The 27,217-nt window shown below is 41.2% G+C and overlaps 2 protein-coding genes across 4 annotated transcripts in view; one reads left to right on the top strand and one right to left on the bottom strand.

Annotated features, from left to right (window-relative positions):
* Window positions 1–23,610, top strand: part of C11H1orf74 (chromosome 11 C1orf74 homolog) — a 66,215-nt gene extending 42,605 nt beyond the window's left edge. The window contains exons 6-7 of one of the 2 annotated variants that reach the window (XR_016022758.1): window positions 7,401–7,469; window positions 23,527–23,610. The gene's annotated coding sequence lies outside the window, so the exon portion shown is untranslated. Of the gene's footprint in view, window positions 1–7,400; window positions 7,470–18,742; window positions 20,200–23,526 lie in introns of those variants that run through there. The other variant, XR_016022756.1, reaches the window with a different exon arrangement.
* The window catches only part of HSD11B1 (hydroxysteroid 11-beta dehydrogenase 1), a 41,828-nt gene that overhangs the window by 1,456 nt on the left and 13,155 nt on the right, over window positions 1–27,217 (bottom strand). For both annotated transcript variants that reach the window (XM_074321970.2, XM_088801664.1), the window contains exons 2-6: window positions 26,393–26,503; window positions 25,541–25,671; window positions 24,646–24,757; window positions 24,317–24,502; window positions 606–749 (exon numbers count right to left, since the gene is read on the bottom strand). In XM_074321970.2, the coding sequence (XP_074178071.2) occupies window positions 606–749; window positions 24,317–24,502; window positions 24,646–24,757; window positions 25,541–25,671; window positions 26,393–26,477 (658 nt within the window). In that variant the 5' untranslated portion in view covers window positions 26,478–26,503. The remainder of the gene's footprint in view (window positions 1–605; window positions 750–24,316; window positions 24,503–24,645; window positions 24,758–25,540; window positions 25,672–26,392; window positions 26,504–27,217) is intronic.

The raw sequence follows: 27,217 nt of genomic DNA on the forward strand, positions 1-27,217 counted from the left end.
TACTAATTTCTTCCTATTTTCTCTCCAGTCTGTGACAGTTCTTTAGTCTTTCCCTGTCTGTCATGAACTTCACATTTTTCAAGAGTACTGATCAAATGTTTTATACAATGCCCCTCAATTTGAGTTTGCCCATTTTTCTCTTATAATTGGAATGAGATTATGCATTCTTGGCAAGAATACTACAAAAATAATGTTGTGTCCTTCTCAGTGCATCAAAAAAAAAGTTCATATGTTGATATGTCTTATTACTGGTGATGTTCTTAAGAAAAACAAACTCACACTTGATAAGTATCGTACAGTAAAGCAATGGCCTTTGAGTATCTATGAGGACGCACGATATTCAGAATAGAGTCAGGTGATGAGTGTGGTGTCACTCAGCATATTTGGTGGTCAGAATAGAAAGAAGGGTCAAAGATTAGTCAGAGGCTCCACTAGTGACTTCCTTATGTCATTTAAGGAAGAAGTGCTTCCTTAAATAAGGCTGAGTGCTCTCACTGGTTTTTAGTACATTACACCTGAATCAGGGAGCTCAGCACTTTTGTTACCCACCATGGCAAGGCAGACAATCCATCTGCAAGCCATTTATTCCAATCTCTTTTCCTTACCTGTGTTTATGAGTCCGAGGATACAGAGCGTAATCGACACATTGACTTTGGTCACTGAGTATTCCTTTCTGATGGAGGAGAAAAACCCATCCAGGGCAAATTTGCTTGCAGCATAGGGAGCAATAAGTGGACTAGCTATTTTTCCTAAATGATAAAGACATGGGTTAACATGGTGACCCATTTCAACTCTGACAGAGCTGATCTTTGCTTTATCTGTAGCAGGCTTTGTAACCGCTGTGGAGTTCTTTTACCTTGGAGTCATACTTTCTCTCTGTCCCCTATAGAGATTATCATGCTGTGTTGAATTTCTGAAAGAAAAATATTATTAAGGTATCAAAGAAGTTTCCCTTGAAGAGACTGGGGTGGGGTATGGTGTGGGCTGCAGGAAAGCCGTCATTGAAGAGGCATTGGTTATATTTTAGTAAGGGTGCTAAGTAAAGGGGACTAAAAAAGAGCCATGTAATCCCATAGCTGATAAATCTTCCACCTCTGATCCAAGAAAGCTGGGGATCCAAGGGTTTGGCAAGAGCTCTCTTCCAACACAGTGAACTATCACTTATTTACTTTCTATACAAGAGGAACACACACTCCTGTCTTTGCTTTTCTCCCCAAAACTCCTTTTCTTATGTCCATCAGCCTGGTTAATTCTCACTCCAGTGTTAAGGAGGACATGTGGACATATGCCTGATAGGATGCCCTGTTCTTTATATTGTTTTCAAGAGGAGGGAGTAGAAGTAGCCTGAGACCTTAGACTCTTTGCTGAGCATTGTTATAACAGCTCCTTTAAAATCCTTGTCTGCTAATTCTAAAATATGGGCCATTTTAGGATTGATCTCCCTTGGTTGCCTTTCTTCCTGAGTATCAGTCACATTTCCTATTCTTCTATGTGTAGTAATTTTGCATTGGATTCTTGATATTGTGAATGATACATTGTAGAGTCTCTGGATTCTGTCATATTCCTCCAAAGAGTATTAATTTTTATTTTTTTAGATGGGCAGTTAACTTGGCTGAAACCCTATATCTCTTGTAGGAGGTACCAGCTAAAATCTCTGTTTAATTATTTAATCTTAACTAGATATCTGTGCTGCCCATGAGAAACCCAGGGTACAAAGAGAGATCTGGAAAGAACTTATGTATATAGTATTTGATGCTCCTTCACTGTGGCTCTTTCCTTTGCAGGATGTCTCCTTTCATTTTCTGGCTGCTACAGAAACCCCAAACTCTTCCTTCTTCAAGATAGTGAGATGGCAGGTTTCTGTCCCAGATGTGGCACTGATTAGGCCTTGCCTTTAAAGCATAAACCATAATTGGGAAACTCACCTAGTGTCATTTTCCTCTTTCAAGTCTCAACAACTCTACAGTTTCTTTCTGCTTTTGCTTTTTCTCTCCAGTGCTTTCAATGGTTGTTTTCTATATTTTTTCCAAAGCTTGTTATCTGGGGAAGGTTGTTCTGTTAGGTACTCTGCCATTATTGGAATTGGAACCTCTTTAAGTTTTTAAATATAATGAAGTTGCATGCCAAATCAATGAAAAAATGATGGTTTGCTTATTCAGTAAAGATGCTGGAAAAGTTAGTTAAGTAATGGGCAAAAATTGTTAGTGTCTTATTTTATATCATATATATATAAAATTCTAGATGAAAAATGGCAGAAGATGTTGTCTACCCAATACTCATTTCCCCTTCTTTAATAACAGAACATGTTTTGGTTCAGGACAGCAATGTGTTCTGGTAAAAATATTTACTTCCTCAAGATTCCCTTGCTCTTTTGGTTAGTTGTATGATCTAGTTCTGTTAATGAGATATCTAACAGAAGGGGTCTTCAGGAAAGATATTGATTCCCTCCTGATAAAATAGATGGATTCAGGTAGCATACAGCTTTTACATTGTATTCTTCCCCTTTCTTCCTAAGTGGACTTCAGGTGTGATGCCTAAAATTGCATCAGTCATTTGTGAACTTGAGGAAAAGCTACACATTAAGTATTATAGAACAGAAATATGGAATAAACTTGGATTCTTTAATATATACTTGTAATAAGTCCACTAAACCAGTTCTGAACTTGTGATTACTTGAGAAAAAGAAACCCATATTTAATGTTAAGAGATTTTAAGTGAAGTTTTTGTTACATGTGCAACAGAATGCTTCTGACTGATAAAAAATAATTCAATCAGAGAAAGAGGATAGTATAGGCAAATATTTATCGGGTCTTTAGTTATGAAAGATCATTCTAATAGAAAAGTAAAAAAATGTGTAAAGAAAAAGAATATTTGATTATATAAAATTTGTATATGTCAAAACAGTAACCATAATCATATCACTACAAAGGTAAAGGGTAAATGATGAACTAGAAAACCATTTGCAACATATTAGAAAGACAAAAGCTTAATATCCTCAATCTTTAATGTATAAAGAATTCTTAAAAAATACAAACAAATCTCTTTAGGGACGCCAACCTCAATCATGAATTTTGGCTTGGGATGACTCTACATTCAAGTTCCAGGAATAGCTGGACACAGAATGGCCAAGCGGAGTATCTGATACCACTGGGGTACTGACTAGTCTAGGGCTGGGACCAAAGACCCAAGCAGGAAATTTCCAGTCAAGATGGTGGAGTAGGTAAATACTGTTCTTGCCTCCTCTCACAATCACATCAGAATTACAACTAAACTACAGAAACACCATCATTGAGAATCACCTGAAGTCTAGTGGACCTGAAGCCCAACTAAAGACATACAGAAGAAGCCATCTTGAAACTGGTAAGAGAAGCAGAGATATGGAATGGTCTGGTCCCACACTCGTGTGTGATGATTAAAAATTGGGAGGGATATCTCATCTGCAGAGGTCCCTCCCAAGGAGTCCCAGGCCCACACCAGGCTCCCCAGCCAAGGGTTCCAGTGCCGGGGAGAGAAGCCCCAATAACTTCTGGCTGTGAAAACAAGTTGAGATTATGGCTGAGTGAGATGAGGGTGGGTGGAGTCCCAATTGTTCCTCTTAAAGGGCTCGTGCATGGACTTACTTGCTGATGGACTCACTTGTTCTGAGCTCCAGCACTAGGGCAGCAGCTCAAAAGGTTCCAGGGACATACTGGTAGGAACTAAGTTGTCTGGCTCAGGGTGAGGGCTGGAGGGGCAGTTGTCTCCCTGACAGAGGAGCTGGCAGAAGCCATTGTTTTTTTATTAAGCCATCCCCTTCCTGGTGTGTAGGCACAGGTGGCTGCTATATCTGAATCTCTACTAACCTGGCTAGCACTGTTCGTTCATTCCACCCTAGTGATTCCCTGAGACCCTGCCCCACCCGACTTTTGGGTACACCCAAACCGCTTCCAGTGGCGTTTCCCTATAAATGGTCTGTCTTGGCTTATGATGCAGACTTTCCTAAAATTTCTTAAGGTTCACAAAATCTAAACAAGCAGCATCTGGCTTCAACGTGTCCTGTACCTCTTGCTGAGCAGTCCTAAGCCTGGCACTAGCTTCAGCTGGCCTCAGTTCATGGTTTGGCCTCTCAAGGCAGCTCCAAGCACAACACAGGTGGTGGCTATCTGTAGATTGCTTTGTGTCTCACGCCAGGTGGCCCCAGGCAGGGCACCGGCTGAAGCTGAACTTGGCCTATGGTGCGGCCCCTCCCAGGAGGTCCTGGAGCTGGCATGCCCAGTGTCCAGCTTTGGACTAAGACAGAGCTGCCACCAAGGATGACACATCCAAAGGGCAGACTGTGCAGGAACCAGAGCCCTGCTAAAGTGAATCCTGCTCTGTAGGATCAGCCCCTGGACAACAGCTCCTCCACTGTAGTCATGGCCAGTCCTTACAACCAACCAGCCCAAGGATAAATCCCTCCCATTGACATGCAAACAGCAACCAAGGCTCAACTACAATAGGAGGGTACACACAACACACACAAGGGACACACCTGGAACACCCAGTTCAGGTGACGAGGGAGACTGAGCCACTGGTCCCCACAGGACACCTATTACATAAGGCCACTGTACTAAGACCCGGAGGCACAGCAGCCCTACTTAAAACATAGAAACAACACAGGGAGGCAACCAAAATGGGGAAACAAAGAAACATGTCCCAAATAAAAGAACAGGACAGTGCTCCAGAAAAAAACTAAATGATTTCAGGGAGAACTTCAACAAAGAAATAGGAAACATAAAAATGGAGATAGAAAACATAAAAAAGTCAGAAATAAAGAATACAATAACCGAAATGAAGAATACATGAGAGAGAATCAAAAGTAGATTAGATGAAGCAGAGGATTGACTCAATGATTTAATAGATAAGGTAGCAGGAAACACCCAATCAGAAGAGCGAACAGAAAAAAGAATCCAAAAAAATGAAGATCATTTAAAGGGCCTCTGGACAACATCAAGCATACCAACATTCACATCACAGGGGTACCAGAAGGAGAAGAGCGAGAGCAAGGAATTGAAAACCTATTTGAAGAAATAATGACGGAAAACTTCCCTAACCTGCTGAAGGAAATCGATATACAAGCTTCAGTAAGCACAGAGAGTTCCAAACAAGATGAACCCAAAGAGGCCCACAACAAGACACATCATAATTAAAATACTAAAGGTTAAAGACGAAGAGAGAATCTTAAAAGCTGCAAAAGAAAAGCAGTTAATTACCTACAAGGGAGCTCCAATAAGACTATCTGCTGATTTCTGAACAGAAATTTTGCTGCTCAGAAGGGATTGGCACAAAGTATACAAAGTGATAAAAAGCAAGGACCTACAACCAAGATTACTCTACCCAACAAAGCTATCATTTAGAATCGAAGGACAGATAAAGAGCTTTCAAGACAAGAAAAGCTAAAGGAGTTCATCACCGTCAAACCAATATTACAAGGAATCTTAAAGGGACTTCTTTCAGATGAAAAAAAAAAAAGATAAAATATATGAATAATAAAATGGCAATAATTACATACCTATCAACAATTACTTTCAGTGTAAATAGATTAAATGCTCCAATCAAAAAATAGAGTGGCTGAATGAATAAGAAAACAAGACCCTTACATATGCTGCCTACAAGAGACTCACTTCGAAAGACACACACAGACTGAAAGTAAAGGGATGGAAAAAAGATATTTCATGAAAATGGAAACAAATAAACAAACAAAAAAGCTGGGGTAGCAATACTTATATCAGACAGACTTTAAAACAAAGGCTATTACAAGAGACAAATAAGTACCCAGTAATCCCACTTCTGGGAATTTATCTGAAGAAACCCAAAATGCTGCATCGAGGGGATGTGTGCATCCGTATGTTCATTGCAGCATTGTTTACAATAGCCAAAATGTGGAGGCAGCCTGGTGTCTCTCGATGGGTAAATGGATAAGGAGGAGGTGGTACATCTATACAATGGAATATTGCTCAGCTATGGAAGGGAATGGGTTCTTGCCGTCTGTGGCGGCATGGATGGACCTGCAGAGTATTGTGCTGAGTGGAGTAAGTCAGATAGAGAAAGACAGATGCAATGTGATTTCACTTATATGTGGAATCTAAAGAACAATATAAACAAACAAACAAACAAACAAAACAGAAACAAACTCATAGATACAGAAAACATTTTGATAATTGCAAAATGGGTGGGGGGAGGTTGGGGGATGGATGAAAAAGGGGAAGGGATTAAGAAGTAGATTTAATGTTGCACCATAGTCATGGGATTGTAGGGTATAGCATTAGGAATATGGTCAATAATAGCTGTGTGATGTCAGATGGGTACTAGATTTATTGGGGTGATAAATTGGGGGGGCTGGGGGCAGGGTGAAAAAGGTGAAGGGATTAAGAAGTACTAATTTGTAGTTACAAAATAGTCATGGGGATGAAAAGTAAAGCGTAGGGAATATAGTCAGTAATATGGTTTTAACTATGTATAGTGCCAGGTGGGTTCTAGGCTAGTCAGGGGGACCACTTAAATTATATAAATGTCTAACCACTATTCTGTATACCTGAAATTAATATAAGAATCCTATTGGATGTCAATTGTAATTGACAAATTAAAAAAGTGGGGAAAATGGTGAAGGGGAATAGGAGTTTCAAATTTTTAGGTATAAAACAAATAAGTCGTGGGGATGTAATGTACAGCATAGGGAATACAGTCAATAATGTGATAGGGTGGTACGGTGTCAGATGGTGGCTGGACTTATGGTGATCACTTCTTTAGGTATATAAATGTTTAATAATTATGGTGTACCCCTGAAACTAGCATAATACTGTGTGTTAGCTATATTTTAATAAACATCTTAAAATAATATCCAAGCAAGGCTGCGGGATACATTGTTGGTTGCCTCGAAGACTTTAGTTTCCTTTTCTTCCCTGTATCAGAACCCCAATTGAATTCATATTTCCACCTGTTGCAAAGACTGCTAGTATTCTCTCAATATATCATCTGTCCTTTAATAATAGAATCCCTGAAGTGTGGCTGGGCTTACAGTTATCTGGAACAAGGTCCACATTTTTCAGCTTCTTTGAGCCAGAATGTGCCAAGTGACTAAGTGCTGTCCAGTGGATTGTAAACAGAAGTGTATCATGCGATTCCTGGGATATGTCCTTAAAGGAAGAAGTCAGTCTCTCTCTTCCCTTCCCTTCCTCCTTCTTGGTGCCCAAAGGTGGATGTGACGGCTGTGGCTCCAGGACTGTCTTGGATCCTGAAGTAGAAGCTGTTTTCTGAGAAGGGCAGAGCATTGAGAGCAAAGGAGGGAACCTGGGTGACCATGGAGCTGCCATCCTAGCCCTAAACTGCCTACCTCCAGACTTGATTTACCTTATAACTTATTTAATCTACTTCTATTTTAGGTTTTCTGCAGCAGAGAGCTGAACCTAATCCATATTGATCCTTACTTTTATGCAGCCCATGTGCCAAAGGTAAGCTGATACCCTCTCTAACTGTAGGGGTGGGCCTGTATAATTTATTTTATCCCATCTTCCTTGCCCATAATTGATACAGGAATGGGCACGTGACCCATTTGGGACCAATGTGACTAAGAAGAATTTTGTTGGCATGTCCGGGAAAGTACTTTGTTCTTCTGGGAGAGTTTCTTGAAGTAGCAATCCTGTTTCTTTTCTTCTGGGCATTTTTGTGCATGGATATGGGGGCTGGAATTGCTGAAGTTATCTCACTGTCAGCTGAGGATGAAGCCACATATGGAAGAGAGCAGAGCCAAGAGAATCACAGGGACACTGAGCTTGAGCCAAGTCAACTATGAAGCCCACCCTACATCTGGTCTTCCAGTTATGTCAATAATTTTACTTATTGTTAAAGTCAAAAATAGATCCAAATTATTTATAAGAATAGCATAGTGGTTAAAAGTTTGAGATCTAGAGTCAGATGACCTGGGTGTGAATCCCAAGCATACCATTTCTTAGCTGTAATATGTAGATAGTAATACTACTATGCTGAAGTAATTCATGTAATATACTTAGCACAATCTCTGGCACATAGAAAGCATTTAGTAATGCTATTATTAATAGTATTATTATTTCAGATTGGTGAGAAAAGTATGAACTATTGAAAAAATCATGTTGGGACAAATAGCTAGCTACTTGGAGAAAAGAGAAACACCATTCTGTTGAATAAAGTCTAATTATATTAGAGAGTATATGTGTATGTGAAAAGTAAAATAATAAAATATGGAAGAATATATAATGTCCAGGTAAGAGATACTCTTTAAAGCATAAAATCAAGGGCATACACTATGAAAGGAGATATAAGTTTGACTATATAAGATTTGCAAAGCTTCTGTGTAGTAGAAGTGCTCACGATTGACTCCCTACACACATCCCTTCAAAAAGGTTTGCCTTCCCAGCCATAGAGAGTAGGCCAGTGATAGCAAATATACACAATGGCTTGAACACAGATCATGTTGTTTCTCCCAAGAAATTGAAATAAGTGACATAAGGATTCTAATAAACTGCTGTTGAATTTTGAACTAAAAGGTCATATAAAGTTGGGACTGGGGTAGCCATTTCCAGCATGGAAAAGGATACCTAAACAGAAACAGTGGCCACACGGAACAGACAAACAAAATGAGCATAAAAGTTGGAGCTCAATTGTAGCTAACATTGATTTAGTTCTTATGTGCTAGTCTAAAGTCTAAAGACTAAATAATTGCCTAAAGTTGCATGGTTAATGAGTAGGAGAACCACGATTCAAATTTGACTGCAGTGGCCCACACTTTCAAGCATTAGGTGGAATATCCTCTGTAGAAGCCACTGTTCTTTATTTATTCTTTTATTTTATTAAATTTAACTTAATTTTTAAATTAAGTTTATTGGGGTGACATTGGTTAATAAAATTATATAGATTTCAAGTGTATAATTCTATAATACATCATCTATCTATTGCATTGTGTGTTTACCACCCAAAGTGAAATCTCCTTCTGTCACCATATATTTGACCCTCTTTATCCTCTTCCACCTTCCCACCTCTATTCTGACCCTCTGGTAAAAACACTAAACTGTTGTCTTTGTCTATGAGTTGTTTTTTTTTTTTTGTCTTGTTGATTTGTTGCTTTCAGTTTTATATCCCACATATGAGTGAAATCATATGGTTCTCGACTTTTTCTATTTGACTAATTTCTCTTAGCAAGATAATCTCAAGATCCATCCATGTTGTCGCAAATAGCAGTATTTCATCTTTTCTTATGGCTGAGTAATATTCCATTGTGTATCTATACCACATTTTTTTTATCCAATCATCTATCGAAGGGCACTTCAGTTGTTTCCATTTCTCGGCCACCATGAATAATGCTGCAATGAACATAGGGGTACATATATCTTTACGGATAAATGTTTTCAGATATTTTGGGAATGTAAGCCTCTGTTCTTTATATGAGTGTTTTTCAGGAGCCATGTGTCAAAGCCAGCCATTTCTGACTTGGTGAAAATTCTCTCTGCTTGAAAATTAAACCTAAAACTGGCAAAATTTATGAATAGCAGTATTGTTTTCACTTCTAATCTGACAGAGGGGGTACCCAAAATTGTTAGTGTTAGTCACTCCTAGTCCTTTTGTATTAGTTTCCCAGTACTGCCATGACAAATTACCATAAATTTAGTGGGTTGAGACAATAGAAATTTATTTTCTCATAGTTCTGGAGGCTAGAAGTCCAAAAGTAAGGTATGAGCAGGGCCACCTTCCCTCTAAAGTCTCTAGTGGAGAATCCTTCTTTGTCTCTTCAAGCTTCTAATGTTTCTGTCAACCTTTGGCATTCATTGGTTTATAATGCATCACTCCAATATCTACTTTCGTCTTCACATTGTTTTCTCCTCCAATTTTGTGTGTGTCTTACTCTTCTTATTAGGACACTTTCATCGGATTTAGGCCCATCCAGATAATCCGGGGTGATCTCATCTTGAGATCCATAACTTAATTACATGTGGAAAGACCCTTTTCCATATAAGGTCACATTCACAGGTTCTAGGTGGATGTATCTTTTGGATGGCCACCATTCAGCCCACTACATCCTTCTAGATGATGATAACGGCATTGCCTGTGGCATTTTATAATGTATTTGCTCAGGTAGCAACAGAGATGCAGAAGCAAGAGACCATGTGAACCCGTGGTCTGAATTTCTCTAGCAGTGATTTTTGTGCCACAAATACTTTTCCTGCTCTAGTTTCAGCTGCGGTTCAAAGGTTAACATAGTAATTGTTCATATTCTGAAGGGAAGCTCCAGACTAGTGACTTTATATAGGATGTGGTAACACACACACACACACAACACACACACACAACACACACACACACACACACACACACACTCACAAAACCCCAAAGCAAAAATGAGTTTGTAACATGTAGACCCTCAATCATCCCAAGGGACTGAAAAGGCTTAGGTGAAGAGGCCAGAGAGGACACGAGTTAGGGAGAGGAAATGAGCAGTGTCTCAGGGGTGGGGGCTTCTGCTCACATCAGTCCTTGTGAGAGGAGCTTCAGGGATACCTTGTGGAGAGTTTGTCCCCAGGAGTTTGAGGTCCACCAAGGACTGGGGTCTGACCCAACCTGAGAGTCTCTGGTTATGGGCAAGATCATTGCAGAGCTACTGCAAAATGTGTTGAGCTCTCCCTGTGGGAGGCTTGAAATCCAGCCCACACTTTGCTCACCACCCTATGGGCCTTGATCCAGGGCTCATCCCTTTGCTCCCAGAGTCACTTCTAATCCTGCCCCAAAGAACATCCCAAAGTGGTGGGTGTATTCGCCTGTATTCCCACTGGATTTCCAGAATCTGAGGGAAATAACATCAGCAAATGCTACCCAAATCACAGGAAGTATGACTAATATTCCAGCAGGGCCCTCTAAAGAACCCACGAAAGCACCCAATGCAAGAGTCAGATGGGGTTATCCTCCCAGTCCAGAGAGCACGAGCTTCGAACATCTGCCATGGCCAGAGGAGTCCAATGCTATAACAGCTGGGTGCCAGCCAAGTAGGACCTTTCCTACCCCAACAGTCTCTTCGTCCCTTCATTCTCCCCTTTCTTTTATACAAGAGAGGCTGGAGGAAGCCTGGTGAGTGAGGAGGAGATGGGGAACAGGAAGAAAGGCCAAACTCATCTCTTTTCCTACCCCAGGTTTTCTACGACAGCAGGTTCGAGTTTGAGGAGGGCAGGGACTTTAGTGAAATTATATACGACTGGACATTTAAATTACTGAAGTGAGACCTTTCTTGGAAGCAGCCAGAGGGTCTCTTATTATCGTAGAGTGTTGCCATCTGCCCTAGATCACATCCAGGTTCAGAGACGAGCTCACACATAGAATAGAGCTGAAGGAAAGAGTCAGGTTGTTTTCTGATTGCACCCTAAAAGATCCACTTGCTCAACTACCACTTAAAAAATATGCCAAAGTATGAGCTTAATTAAATGAAATTAATAAGGTAATAAATGTACCGTTCTAATATACATGAGGCAGTCATGAAACTGGGAGGATTAGGAGCCTGAGTTCTTTGACCAAGGTTAAGTTTTGGTTTAAGTGGGGAGAATGAAGCTAGTATTATAGAAGAATAGATACACGGCAGTTAGATTGCTTTTCTGGGAGGTTTTAGATACAAAGACGCAGAGCTATGGTGACCATATTCTCTGAACTTAAATACGGGACATACAGCCTGACAAGTAAGAGTGCAGACTTGGTGATAACTGGGACAGACTGTTTGCAATTAGCTCTGTCCCAGAAACGCTGGGACTTAGCCGCTGCAGAAACAGCAGGAGCCAGAGTGCTGGCACATGAAGTTGTGTGCTGGAGCTTGTTAACTGAGCAGAAGAGGTCAAAAGCAGGCCTCAGTGTTTGCATCCTCCGTTCCACACCCTCTGTCCCCAACTGCCTTCCTGAGATTTCGAAATTATTTCCGTTTCAAAAGCAGATTTTAAACTGCTTTAATCGAGAGGTCAGAAGAAAATGTACAGGATTGAAAAACTTCCTGTCTGCCTTCATTTTCGGAGTGAACCTGGGCATATGTACGAGGTCTTCTGACTGAGCCCCACCTTGATGTTCTCGATGGCTTTGAGACTGGGAACACACCCTGGATCCTGCCCCTTTATTCCAGCTCTTCCCAAAGTTCTTTCCCCAGCTGGGTCCCTCATGGTCTAAACTCTTTAGTTGTTTGGGCTGAGTCAGATTTAAAAATAAATCCATCTCACTACTCCAGGCTTTGGAGAACCTGAGGCACCATCCTAAGTATTGAGACAACTCATAATCCAATAATAATTGAAGCAACGGGAATGGATGACATTGCCCAGGATGAAAACAGAAGAGGGCTTAGGGTGGAAAGTATCCCAAGGACCAAACAAAAGACTGGGGAGATGAAGAGAACAGAAAAGGGGGCAGTCTTAGCAATTGGAGGAAATCCAGGGAAGAGTTTTGCCTGAAGACAAAGGAGGAGTGTGTGGTGTTGAAACAGCACAAAACGCTACAGAGAGAAGGAAGATAAAATCTATTACTCAATTTTACAAGGTGACTTTGGCAAGAGCATTTCTGTGCCTCCTACCTGCCTGTGAAATGTGGCTCCTCCTATGTCAGAGCATAAGCACAATTCCCAAGGCAAGGATAAAAGCACAGATTTTAAGAACGCCCACAGTTGAATGGTGGTCGCAAACCAGTTCCACCAGCATTACCTAATCACCCACATGCAACCTGAATAGTTGTGCTTGGAGAAGGGAGCTTTGTCAGTGTCCTGTGCGTTCATCGAACCAAGGGTTAGGGGAAGCGTTCCCTTCACTTTAAGTCACACGAGAGTGGCCTCAAGAGGATTATTTGGAGACCTTTACAAGTGTCCTCTGCAGTTTGGGGGTTGTTATTTGACTCACAGCTGAAAGCCTAAAGGCAAGAGGCAGGGTTGGAACTGTCCTAGTTTGAGACCAAAGCTGAGTGCATTATGAGATCTTATCTGTCCACAAATGGCAGGGATCCCATGGAGTGGGGCTGGCTCGGCGTCCCCTGCTGAGGGATGGTAGGTGGGCTGGGCCGAGAGGGCTGGGCTGATCAACACCCAGCTGACAGGAGTGAGCTAGCGGAAGCATTCTTGAGGCTAAGGGGGTCTCCTGCAGGGGGTCTCTGAGCAATCCACGAAAAAGCCTCACACAATCCACTCTCACCTTCTCCAAGCCACTTTTTTCTTTTGAAATAATTTCAAACTTACAGAAGCGTTGGGAGAATAGTATAAGTGACCTCCCCCTCGCCTTCCTGAACTAGTTGAGAATAATTGTTATAATTGAAGTAATTACTGGACCTGATGTTTCATCACTATGAGTATGTTGGCATGTATTTCCCGCACATAGAGACATTCTTCTACATAAATCATCAAAACTTACTAGTTTCCGGGACCTGCCATAATCAGTTACCATAAACTGGGTGACTTAGGACAATAGAAATGTATTCTCTCACAGTTCTGGGGACCAGAAGTCTGAAATCAAGCTGTAAAGGCTCTCAGGCAGAGAGAATCCTCCCTTTCCTCTCGCAGCGTGTAGGGGCTGTCAGCATACCTTACGGCTTCATCACTGTAAACTCTGCCTCTTTATTGACTTATTTATTTGTTCCCATCCCCCCACCTCCTTCCCTTTGGCAACCATCAGCTTGTTCTCTATATCTCTGGGACTGTTTCTGTTTTGTTTTGTTTATTCATTTGTTTTTTTTAGATTCCACACGTGAGATCATGTGGTAAGTTTCTTTCTCTGTCTGACTTATTTCACTTAGCATAATACCCTGGATCCATCCATATTGTTGCAAATGTTAAGATTTCATTCTTTTTTATTGTTGAGTCGTATTCCATTATATGTACCACATCTTCTTTATCTATTGATGGACAGCTGGGTTGCTTCCATATCCTGGCTATTACTAGTAATTCTGCAATAAATATAGGGGTGCATGTGTCTTTTCAGATTAGTGTTTTTGTTTTCTTTGGATAAATACCCAGAAGTGGAATTGCTGGATTGTATGGCAGCTCTGTTTTTAATTTTTTGAAGAACCTCCATACTGTTTCCCGTAGTGGCTGCACCAATTTGCAATCCCACCAACAGTGCACGAGGGTCCATATCCTCGCCAGCACTTCTTGTCTGTTGATTTATTGATGGCAGCCATCCTGACAGGTGTGAGGTGATATCTCATTCTGGTTTTAATTTGCATTTCCCTGATGATTAGTGACATTGAACATCTTTTCATGTGTCTGTTGGCCATCTGTATGTCCTCTTGGGAGAAATGTCTATTCAGGTCCTCTGCCTGTTTCTTAATTGGATTACTTTTTTGTTGTTGTTGCTTTGGTGTTGTGTGAGTTCTTTATATATTTTGCTTATTAACCCCTTATCAGATGTGTCATTTGCGAATATCTTCTCCCATTCAGTAGGTTGTTTCATTTTGTTGATAGTTTCCTTTGCTGTGTAAAAACTTTAGTTTGATGTAGTTTATTTTTTCTTTTGTTTCCTTTGCTCAAGGAGATATATCCAAAAAGATATTACTAAGAGCAGTGTCAAAGGGTTTACTGCCTCTGTTTTCTTCCAGAAGTTTTATAGTTTCAAGTCTAACATTTAAGTCTTTAATCCATTTTGAATTTATTTTGGTATATGATGTGAGAAAGTGGTCCAGTTTTAGTTTTTTGCATGTATCTGTATCGTTATCTGGCCGTCTCTTTGTCCCCTTCTGTTCCTGTCTTCTCTTCTGTCTCTTCTAAGGACACTTATCATTGGCTTTAGAGCCGACCCCATAATCCTGGATGATCTCATCACAAGACCCTTAACTCTCATCTTCAAAGATCCTTTTTACAAATTAGGTCGCATACACGGTTCAGGGACTTAGCATATAGACATGTCTCTTTGAGGGCCACCATTCAACCCACTGCATTAACACTGATGTATCCATCCCTGTCATCTAGTCCATAAACCCCATTCAAGTTTTGCCGCTTGTCCTAGTAATACCTTTTATAGCAAACAGTCCAATTGAGGATCACATGTTGCATTTAGCTGTCGTCACTCTTCAGCTTCTTTTAAGCTGGAACATTCCCCAGTATTTCCTTGACTGCCATGACCTTGACACTGTTGAGTGCTGCCGATAATTCTGTACAAGGTGATGGGCTGGAGCTGACTCACACTGGATCACGAAAACTGACTGTTCACTTTCCATGAATTTTGCAGGCAGGCTGAGGTCATGTTGAAGTGGCCATCATGAGATTCTTCAGACCACAGAAATGCTACAAACATTTTTTTTTTCTCTTTTTAATTTTTCTCTTCTAGAGAGCTAGTGGTTAAATACTTGCCAGCACACTGCTGGTGAATGTCCCTCTGCTTTTATTTTTCTGTTGTTTCCTCATGATTTGATTCAGGCTGCGCATTTTTTGGCAGGAGCACAGGGTTCATTCTAATTTTCTTCCTTTTCATATTTGTAATACTGACAGTAAGAACCTAGCTTCCATTATCCTCAACATATACTACTTATTTGCTTAATGCCCCTGCACGTGATTATTCTTCAGTTGCTCTGTGCCCTCTGTGTGGGTGCCCTCCTCCTCCCCTTGAATGCTGACACCCCATGCCAGGCCACACGATGCCCTCTTCACTCCATGTTGAGCTACCCCCTTGCAGCCCCCTTTGCAGATGCCCTCGTTGCCTCTCTTAGTTCTGGCACCCATGCCAGGTGCTGCATGGATAACTTCCTTGGCCTGGTGTGAACCAAATCACCATTGCTGCCCCTCGTGTGGACTCCTTCCTTATTTCATCTCTGTCTTGATATCCCAAGTCAGGCTGCCATGACTGCTCCCTGACAAAGCTGTCCCATCCTGCTCAAGCTTGACAACCTGTGCTGACAGAGCAATATTTAAGGAAGAGCATCCAAAGGATATGCAAGGGACTCTGACATGTCTACCACTGCCTGCCCTGCTTGTAGCCTAACTCTGCCCTCCCCGTGGCCTCACCGATTAGACCTGTCAATAACCGTACCTCTTTAGGCTGAATGACTTGGGGGAATTGACGTATAGAATTCAACTGAACCAATTAGATGGCTTTTCTTTGGGGGGAAATTTGGAGTTGGGAGATTGAAAGACAAAGTGAGATGGCCATGGAGCAGAAGTCAAAAGTGTATTGTGCAAGTTGTTTCGCTGAGAAAGGCACTATGGCAGCCAGGTTTAACTATGTACCAAATGAAGCAAAGGATTATAGAGAAGAAAGAGGAGCACATGCTGAGAGAAGCAGGTATGGCATCACCATGCTAGCCAGCCCTGGGAGATCCTGGGGTGACCTATGTCCTGATGGCTTCTCTGCTGCAGTTCCCATAAGGCCAGCTGGCTCCCCAGGGATGGACTGAGACAGAAGTGTGCCCAATATGGGCCAGTGATTCGGCACTTCTTCAAAATAATACTCTTTAAGTATTGTTCAACATTTCCTGATTTAGAGAGTACAGGGAAAGACTGATTTTCTAATGCTAGAAATAAAGGATTTATTATCTGCGCATATTACATAGGAGTTCCTGAACCAGAAAACTTCATGGAAAAACATTAAATAATTTAAAACCCAAAGAGTAAAATGGACCATGCCAGACATTAATTGGATTCCGACTTTCAGTTGATTGTGACGACCAACTTTAGGCACATGTCACTTGACTATTTTCAACATTGGTAGCTTTGCTTGTAGGTTTATAGACACATTGAAAAAAAATCCTACCATACATGTTTTTGTCCATATATCTGTGACTGGGTTGATGATTATTCCTTGATAGATTCTTAGCATTATATTTGTTGGGTGACATCGTGGGAATACTTTTAAAGCAATTGATACACATTGCCAAATTGCTTTCGACAAAATGAAAATGAAGACTAGACTTTTACAAATCAATAGTGAAGACCAGTTAGAATGAATAAAGGAACTATATCCTTTTCCACCAAGAGTACCTGAGAGAGCCTGTCTCACACCTCTTTTGTGGAATTAACCAAGTTGTCAACAATTGACAATTTTATAGCTAAACCAAGAAACCAAAGCAACAAAAAACAACACCCCCACCCCCTCCATGGTATTTAGTAGTTTGAATTTGTTCATTTACTTGTGAGATTGCGCAGCTCTGTCCTCATGAAGTCAGTTACTCTAAGAGAAGTATGTTGGTTTGGTTACCATATAGAGCCCTATCTTTTACTTAAAAAAAAATTATTCTAGTAATTTATACCAAGATTGTTGTACAATAAACAGTTCCAAAATGTGTAAAATGAAAAGTAAAAGCCCCTTTCCTTAAACACAATTGAGCTAATACTATATATACTGTTATCTAAATTATTTTTTTGAACGTGTGATTTTTATAGTCAGGATGTATAAACATTTACATAGTAGATTACTACAATCTAGGAGCTTGTCCTCGTGGTGGGTATTCGGTTGCTTTCAGTTTATTATTATTTGTGATGTCTATAAACAGTGCCCTAACAATCGCCTCACACTGGAATGTGGGCTCCATGGTGACAAGCAGCTTCCCTTGCCTCTCTTGCTAACTGCATAGCCCCAGCGTCTGGCACAGTGCCTGGCGCTCAGTGGATCCTAAATTCATAGTTTTTGAATAAATGAATGAATATATTTGGGGAACACTTGTGCAAGTTTATTTCTAGAATGAATTTCTCAGTTGTAAAGTTATGCTCTCTTCCCAGCCATTCCACATCTGGTGGTACCTCAAGTGGACTTCTCATCGAAATCAGTACTTATTTCAACAGGAATCCTCATTGGGGGTAGCTCAACCATCTAAAGCTATATATTCACACCATGTTAGATTCACTTTTCATTTTAAAATTCTATTTCGTTTGTATTTTCAATGATATGCCTTTTTCAAAGTTTGCAACAAGAAGCTGCATGTGAAATTGATTTGCTGTATTTATTGTTAAGAAAGTTTTGCTAACACCTCAGTGGATAAGGACATGGAAAAAGAATCCACAGAACAGAAAATATAAATAGCCTGTAAACACATGAAAATGAAATTCATTCATTAATTACCCGATTTTCATTAAATAGCCACTACATGCCAGGTGCTGTTTCAGGAAATAAGGCTGTAATGGTAACCAAAAATAGAATACATACTACTGAGCTCAGGGAGACAATGTTCCATCTCACCAGTAAACAAAAAAATTCAAATTATAACTACAGTCTGTCCTCCGTATCTGCAGATTCTTCACGGATAGATTCAACTAACAGTGGATTGAAAATATTCTAAAAAAAAATGTTATGTTGTTGGAGACATCTATGTCGTTAGACCTATGATAGTGCATCTGACTGAACATGCACAGACTTTTTGTCTTGTCGTTATCCCCTAAACAATACAGTATAACAACTAGTTATAGTATTCACATTTTATTAAGCATTATAAGTAATCTAGAGATGATTTAAAGTGTTGACCAAGAGAAAAAGGCAAGGCTGCAAGGCAAGCAAAGTATTTCTTGGGGGCTCGATTTGCAATTCAGGGACACAGATTCTGGCAGCAACCAAAAAAGTGTCCTGTCTGGGGATCAGCATTCAGTTTACGTTGGTTGTTTACCAAGAATTATGATTGGAGGGAAATTTATCTTTTGCAAGTCATTGGTTTCCTTTCCGTTACTGGGAAACAAACCGTTTTTGCATAGTCCTTAAAAGGCACAACTATTTTGTGTAGTCCTTGAAAGTTTTCTCAACAAATAATTTTTTTTTTTTTTTTTTTTTGGCAGCTTAGCGAGGTTAGTGCAATTTGTTTGTCCAACAAGATGGAGTCCAGAGTACAAGATGAAGTCACTGTGGTCATCACTTCACAAGCGTATTACAGGAGGATATTCATAGGTTATATGCATATTCTATGCCATTTTACATAAGGGACTGAACACCCATGGATTTTGGTATCCTGGAACCAGTGCCCTGTGGATACCCAGGGAACTGCACTAAACACCTTTTACTTTTATCCACAAAATTGTCAGTAGCTGAAAACTTTTGTTATCTCTGCATAGTAGGTGTGACATAACACTCACATGTATACTCAGGATGGAAATGGGACATCATGCTCTTAGCATTCACTTAAATTGGATTTATTTTTGTATATTTAAGAAGTCTAAACCTTTATTTTTCATTTTGTTTAGAGCAATTTGGAAACATGTACCAACAGCCTTAAAATGGTTCCAACATTTCACCCAGTAAATCTAGTGCTAAGAATTTATCAAGGAAATGATCATCAACTTAGCCACAGATTTATGAACAAGAACATTTATTATAGAGTTTTTTAAAAAGCAAAATATTGAAAGTAGCCTAAATATCTGGCAGTAGAAAAATGTTCTCTATGGGGTCGGACAATTAAGTTCGTGAACTCATCCTGGAAAAACTACTACATACCTCATTGCTGAATATCATTACGGTCACCTTCAAAGTACTCCCCTAGGGAAGCTATGCACTGACGCCAGCGCCTAGTCCACCCTTCAAAGCAATTTTGGAACTCTTTCTGGAATGGCCATCAAACTGTCATCGTATTACCCTTGATGTCCTGAATGTCATCAAAATGTCTTCCTTTAAATATTTCCTTTATCTTCGGTTAAAGAAAGAAGTCACTGGGGGCCAGGTCAGGTGAGTAGGGAGGGTGTTCCAATACAGTTATGTGTTTACTGGCTAAAACCTCCCTCATAGACAGTGAGCTGATGCGTTGTCATGATGCAAGAGCCATGAATTGTTGGTGAAAAGTTCAGGTCATTTTTGTCTAAGTGTTTCACGCAGCCTTTTCAGCACTTCCAGATAGTACAGTTGGTTAACTGTTTGTCCAGTTGGTACAAATTCATAATGAATAATCTCTCTGATATCAAAAAAGTTTAGTAACATTATTGCAACAAGTTCACGAACTTAATTGTCAGACCTCATATAGCTATATCTACATCTGTATCTATATCTATCTGGAAGAAAATTCTCCAAAATTTTGGCATTAATTATGGAGGATTTTAATTTCATTTTACACTTTTTGTAATTTTTAAAATTTGCATGGTGTGTGTGTGTGTGTGTGTGTGTGTGTGTGTGTGTGTAACATTTATAATCATAGAAACATTTTTAAAAAGTTGGGGCATTACCCTTTTGATTACTTTGTGTCATCAATTTATAATCTTTTCTGAGAAATAATTTCAGAAATTATTTGCTTTCTGTAGTGCTTCCTTCTTTGAATATAATTTTACATATATACTGATCCTACCCTTTTTTGTGTGAAGAAATTCAAGAACCAAATTTGAAACTTAAGCACAGCATCTGTGTTGAGTCTAATTTTGGCATTTGTATGTCCTTCTTTTCTGAAGATCTAGTTGTCTATTTGTATATTTTAATTAGAGTGTATGTGTCGTAAGTCTTCTCAAACTTCTTGGTGAGTAAAGAAATGAATGATGCTGGTGCCCTGCTATTTCATCCAGAAGGACACTGAACGAAGCCAATAGCCTAGCAGGGTTAAGTAGCCCTGACAACTGCTGAAGCTCTAACCAGCCTTCCAAGGGGGGAATGTGGAGCACTGGTTGTCACGGATCGCGTCATATTGTTCTCAACCGAAACTAAATTGTCAACTGTCTTTAGCAGGGAGTCATCTCTCCCCCTTTTAAATCTCATCTTGTGCCTCTTTGGGGGGCAGATCTAACACTGAACGTGAAGTTGAGTCCAGCAGCTTCTCTCAATCCTTCAAGTTCTGCCTAAACATAATCTCTTGAATTTAGGCAACAATGAAATTTTTACATCCAGGTTGTTGATTCTTACTCTGATTTCCTTTTTGTCCTTCTTCCAGGCCCTATAGATGCCATAGCTATACACACACATACCTCACTTCCCCATATTTCTCTCCAAATAGTCCAAACCTGCAGCAGCACCCCCCCCCCTTCCCCTATACAAATAAATACCTGCACTCATATGCATAAACACTTCTACTCATTTGGGAAATTTTGGTCTGAAAATTATTTTTAGGGGTAATTGTATTTAAGCATAAAGATTCATCTTTCCTTAGAAAAATTAGAACAACTGAGGGAGGGTACCTCACCCCTATCTACTCTAGTTCCTAGGCCCCTTTGCATCCTAGACCTTGACCTCAGCCCCCCCTCCCCACTGCACCCCAACGTATATCTATACATTGAAGCATTGGTCTACCTTTCAGGAAAAAGTGGGTATGTGGGAACTGACAGCAGGGATGAAATTAACATTTGTATAGTCTTTCTTTACGCAAAACACCAAAACACCATTATGGACATTCTTAATCCTGTTAGTTGATGTGTGTAGTTGAGAAACCTGTTTTCTTTTTTCTTTTTTTTTTCCTCTTTGTAATGTTAGATTTTTAAAATAGGTTTAGACCACACAGGCGGCTTTCGACTGACAAATAGGTTAATGTCTAACAAGTGATTTCATACATTGGCTTGAGTTTTGCACAAAATCATTGTCTTATGAAGTATTTGCCAGGGTGAGTTTAAATGGATCCTGAGCAGAGAAAGGGGCAGGGGGTGACAAGGCTGGTCCATGATTCTCCTGAGAGGGAGGAAAGAAGAGGCAGAGAAGCAGAGCTGGATGCTGGGTTCTAGATGCCATGTGTATAGCTGATGTGATGTGCCACAGTTATGGGGTTCGCAGAGCTAAGGGGTGTGAAAATGGAATGAACTTTACTTTTCTAAAGTGGAACCTATGTCATGAAGACCCCTTCTGACTCATGGCAGATAAAATTTTCCAGATGTTTCCAAATGTTGTCTGCACAATTGAGGGATTTTTTTCCAGTTAAAATGGAGTATTAATATCTCTGTCTCAGTTTGTTTTGCAAATACCATGCAGGCATTCTCTTTCCATTATTTCACCTACCCCACTGTCCCCTGCACCACTGCCTGATGGAAGGGGTTTTGTTTTCGTGATGGACCTTGAATGTGAGACATTTGGTCTGGGGTGAGTGTGTACGGTGTGGGGTGGCCTGGAAGGACGGCTGCTTTCTAGTCTGAATGCATCTTCTCATGAGTGATGTTGGACACTGTTAGTTGTTTATCAACACTGGTACCTTTTCTAGGAATAGAATCTCTGATTTTCAGTTGTACACAATCCTCTTCAAAGAAAGACCACAATTGCAGCCAGCTGTGGCAGAAGAGAAGTGTATAACTCACACGTTATATGTACTCTTCTCTCTCTATTTTCTCCAGCTACCATTCTGACTTGATAATGAGCTGTCCTGACATGCACGCGAGGGTTACACCCCAGAGATGGTGTTTTTGAGATACTAAGTTTCCTAGACAACATCATGGGATAGAACTATCATATCAGTCCTGGACTGCTTACCCCAGGCTGTTTCATGAGAGAAAAAGAAATTTCTACTTGTTTAAGCCATTGTAAATTAGGGTATGTGTTGTAATAGCTCAACTTATATCTAAACTTGAATGGTGAAAGGAGGGAAGACTAATCAGTGTCACTTGTACATTGATCAGAAGGTGGAAAAACCGTGTTGAGTGGTGGATGGACATGGTCTGTAAGGACATCCCCAGAGACAGCAATACTGTTTCTGTTGGTGCCAAAGAAGTAGCAGAGGCTTTAAAGAATATATTACAAGTACAGGATTTCCATGTAATGCAATACCAGGGAATGCATTGGGACAAAAACAATTGCTTATCACTGTAATTCACTAAACAGCTTACTGCATTCTCTGAAAGGAATGATTAAAAATCCACCCCAATTTTCTTTGGCTGACCTCAGTTTGAGGTTTAGCGTTTCATGTTTGTGGAATTTAGATTTTAAGGAGGAGGGAATAATGAACATGTTTGCTGACTATTTAAAAGAAAGCATAGAATAGAGAAATTCTTCACTTAGGGAGTTCACAGACACGCTTCAAAGCAAACAGGCTGAATTCTTTCGGATATACAAAGAACAGACATGAAGTATAGTAGTCCTCCCAGAGTCCATGGAAATTACAAAGTGACAGTTGGTAGGTGTAGAAGATGCATGGAAGCAGAGGTTATCAACATTTCAACAAGCCCCTGGACTTCTACAGTCATTCTTGTTCCTTTCGAGAACATTGACACTGTGTGTACATTATCAAAAGTTCAATTCTCCAGTCAAAGATAAAGCACACCTTTGCCTAGAGTGGACGTATTATTTAGTCAGCTGGAATCTTTAAAGCCACCTGTATCATGACCGATGTGAGGATTTTAGCCAATGCCCTAGGGGGAATTGGGGATGTGCCCAGCGCCTTCCCACTCAGTATGCATCGGGAAGCTCTCCCTTCCTTTCAGCCCAGAGAGAGGCTGTGTCTGGGGAGGGGTAGCAAGTCTGTGTTGTCTGGGAAGCACAGGGATGCATATCAATCACTCCTTTTGGGGGTTAGCACAGACACAATGCCCTTTTATTCCATCACTCTGAAGGCCTTTGCCATCCAGGAAGTAGAATTCTACAACATAGATGGCGTTTTTAGTTACAGTTAATAACTAACATTTGTGATGTACTTAAGTATTCACAAATTCCTCTGGGTTGTTTGTTTCTACACTGCCAGGAACATTTGGATGGCTGACTTTGATCCTGCTGTTTGCACTTTCCAGCCACATCCTCTAACGGACTAATCAACAAATGTGTGTGGCGCTTCTCTCCTGGACCCACAATGAAATGGGCCTAGGAATCCCCCAAGCTGAAGACTCTCAGGCTTTTTCCTGTTGATAACTTCTGACACGGCCATCATCCAAAGCATCACGGACTTCTTGTGAGCATATGTTGTGAACATATGTCACCTCTCAGTTCTACCTTGGCATCAACTAACTTCACCAACCTATCTCTCTTGGTCATGAAGAAAGCAAGGTCTTTTTTATCCATCATGATCAGGTCTCTCCCTTAAGTATCAGGACAGGCTATACCTCCAGCAGTTTCTAGATGTCCCTTTGGACTTCCATTTGTAGATCACAAACCACCAGGCTTCTGGTGGATACTCTGAACTGCTGCTCTTGCTCTGTTCCTTCCAGGGATCTTGAATCCCATCTATCTTGCATAATCTCACATTTCGCATGGCCCCACTTGTTCTCAACAGCATATCTTTTACTCAGCACGCATGCTCTTCATGGAGTTTACATACCCACGTCTCTTACTCACACATCTGCCTGTCCACACATGTAGGTAAGCAACTAATCAGTTTTGCTTAATATCATTGTGAGCATTTCAACTTCCAGTTTGTAGCATGTTACTTCTCTGCATGAAAACTGATAAAACAAATTCGTATGTACCACAGAGCCCCCAACCCCATTCCTGGCACTTCTCCTGCTCCTGCCTTTGACATGGGCCCCCGCCCCACTCACCAGCCACTGAGGAGACAACAACAATGCTTCCGTTGCTCTGCTTCAGCATGGGCAAGGCAGCCATACTCAGGACCACGTAACTCAGGAAGTTCACCTCCATGCTTTTGCGCACTAAGTGGATATCACCATCGAATGGTACCATAGTAGTGCTGGTGATGTGGTTGAGAATGAGCATGTCTAGTCCCCCTGCAAGAAATGGCTGTGTTGAGAGAAGCCATGTGGGGTTGATACCTTTCCTCCCCTGCTCCCTCTCCCCGTCCCCCTCCCCAAAGCTCCCTGGGGACGCCTAGAGCAAAGTCCAAAAGAGGAAAGAGGAGAAGCAGCCTCACCCATGAGCTTTCCAGCTTTGGCAACAAATTGCTCTGCGAAAGTCATGTCGTCCATGCTGCCAGCAATGTAGTGTGCCGAGGCTGCGCCAAGCTCCTGGCAGTGGGACACCACCTGCAGGGACACAGGGAGGACGGTGTCAGTACTGGCTGCAGACCTTTGGGGGCAGTCTGTACAGTCATGGAGGTTTAAAGGAGAGGTTGCTCACAGCACTGTCGGGGTAAGAAATGGTAGCGGGTTTGTGCAAGTGAGAGGGCGTTCAGTGAGTGTGTGTGTGTGTGTGTGCGTGCGTGCGTGCGTGTGTTACTAAATGCAACCAGAAACACTCTTTGTCCTCTGTATGAACTACTTTCTGGAAATATTTCAGGTAGGGTGTAAATGGATAAATCATCCTTGTGCTGGGGTTCAAGTCCATGATTTGTGTTTACGAGTTTATGTGAACAGATATTTCTGAATGATGCTAGTTTCTATGTGGGTAGCCCTAAGTTTGTGAATGTTTGTATATACTTGCGTTTGTGAGTCTGAGTATGTGAGAGGGCATGTGTTTGAGAATCTGCATGGGTGTGAGAATATGAATTCATGGGTAGGTTCTGGAATTTTGGTATCTGAACATATATCTATATACCTCTGACTTCATGTGTAAATGTGTGTGAAAAGGCCTGTCTATGAGTATATGCAGCCCAAGAACTTTGTCTGTATTGTGCAAGGGAATGAATACTGAAATGCATATGTTTATATTTTTGTGGGTGTTTGAGCCTGTAGGTATGTGTTTATGTGTGTGTGTGCGTCTGTGTATGGATGTGCCAGCCTCCGTGTGTTGGCATGTATATGTGAGTATATATAAGAATACATCTGGGCATGTGAGGGTGTATGTGTCTGTGGGCACAAAACCTTCACCTTCTTTAGAGTTTCTTCTGACCTCGCTGTCACCATCACATGGGCTCCCATCTTCGCCAGGTGATAGGCCATCTCTTTTCCGATCCCCTTGCTGGCCCCTGTGACAATCACTTTCTTTCCTCGGAGCATTTCTGGGAAACCCCAAAAGGAAGTGAGGAGCATACCCAACTCGACAGCAACATTCCTCCTGCTGCTCTGGCTGTGGGCAGCCTTATCTCAGTGTCTAAAGGTTATGAGCCCGGATCAACTGATCTCAAACTGCAGAAATCCATGAAGGAACACTTAGTCTTTCATAAATATGGTCTGAAATGGGGCTTTGGCTTGGTTGTTCAAAACCAAGTCTCCCTCCTGCCCTTCCTAAAAAAACTCCATGGACAGAGTTCTAGACACTTATGGAATCATCCAATTTTGCTCAATAGAAATAAAATTCAAAAAAGTCGTCAAAACACATGTGCTCATAGAGATTCCAGGGATTTCTCCTCATTTCTAGTTAGTCAGCAACTCCAGATTGCTTTCTGACCTCCCCTCATCAGGCTTTCCACAGAGCCTGTGAATTTTAGAATTACCCTCATTTTTGTAGGGGATCCAAAATTGCTTCGTACTAAGGATGCCAAGTACAGCATGGACGACTTGGCAACCTTTTGGCTATTTGATTACCCTTCCCCACACCCCTCTGACCCATAGCCTGTGGCTGGAGTGCACAGAAATACAGTCTCACCTCAGGGTCCCCTGTTGTTCAGCAGCTTTGGGGATCAGGAAGTCAGCATGACCATCAGAAATACTCCAGCTACCCTCTGTTTCCTTCCTTTTTAAAAAATCTATTCCTCCCAAATTAGACCCATTGGTACTTACCTGGTCTGAATTCCTCATATGCAGAATAGTAGTAGGCCAAGAAGAGCCCCAGAATGGGGAGCAGAGAGTTTTTCATAAAAGCCATCAGACAGGGACCTGGCCTGAGGAGCCCTGTAGGACACACAGAGAGGACCTACAGAACTTTCTACAACCTCCTAGGCAGGCAGCAGCCTCTGAGTTGTGACATCAGGGACGGGGGAGGCTGGAGTAGTCTCTGGCAGTGCTAGCCAATTTCCCTGTACGAGCAACGATTGGCTTTGGGTGGGATCCCATTTGTCCTGGCAGCCTGCGTAGTGGATTTCATAATGGACAATGTTTACTCCATTTCATTGAGCAAGAAGAGACTTCTAGATCGCCAAGTTCATGACTGTACAGGACTGGATTCCTGAGCATCCCGACCCTGAGCCCGTCTTCCTCTTAACACCCTTTAAGCCAGGAATCAAGGGCCTTTCTGTAAAATTCAGAAAGTATGTGTGGGGCTTCTGGGAAAATGTGAGTAATAGCAAAAAGAGCCAAAGTCAGGCTAATTCTCACTCTCAGCCCATCTCCAAGTCAGAAACAATTAAAAATAATAGCACAAAACAGGAAAAGGAGCCTAAGAAAAAATGTGCACATCTTGGAAAGTAAACAAGCAAACAAGCCCGATAAGCCCCAAACTCAACTTCAATGAACATGTATTATAACATCAAAGGGGAATGCAAACCAGCCCAACCCAGATGGTGGGAAACTCAAGACCAGTTCAAGACTCTCAGGCAAGTGCAGAGGAACATACCCTTATTACTTTAACAGCAAATAAAGAAGAAATAATGAATGCCAAGGGGAAAA

This window comes from Rhinolophus sinicus, chromosome 11 (assembly GCF_057876585.1).
Source record: "Rhinolophus sinicus isolate RSI-liver-muscle chromosome 11, RSI-T2T, whole genome shotgun sequence".
NCBI lineage: Eukaryota > Metazoa > Chordata > Mammalia > Chiroptera > Rhinolophidae > Rhinolophus > Rhinolophus sinicus.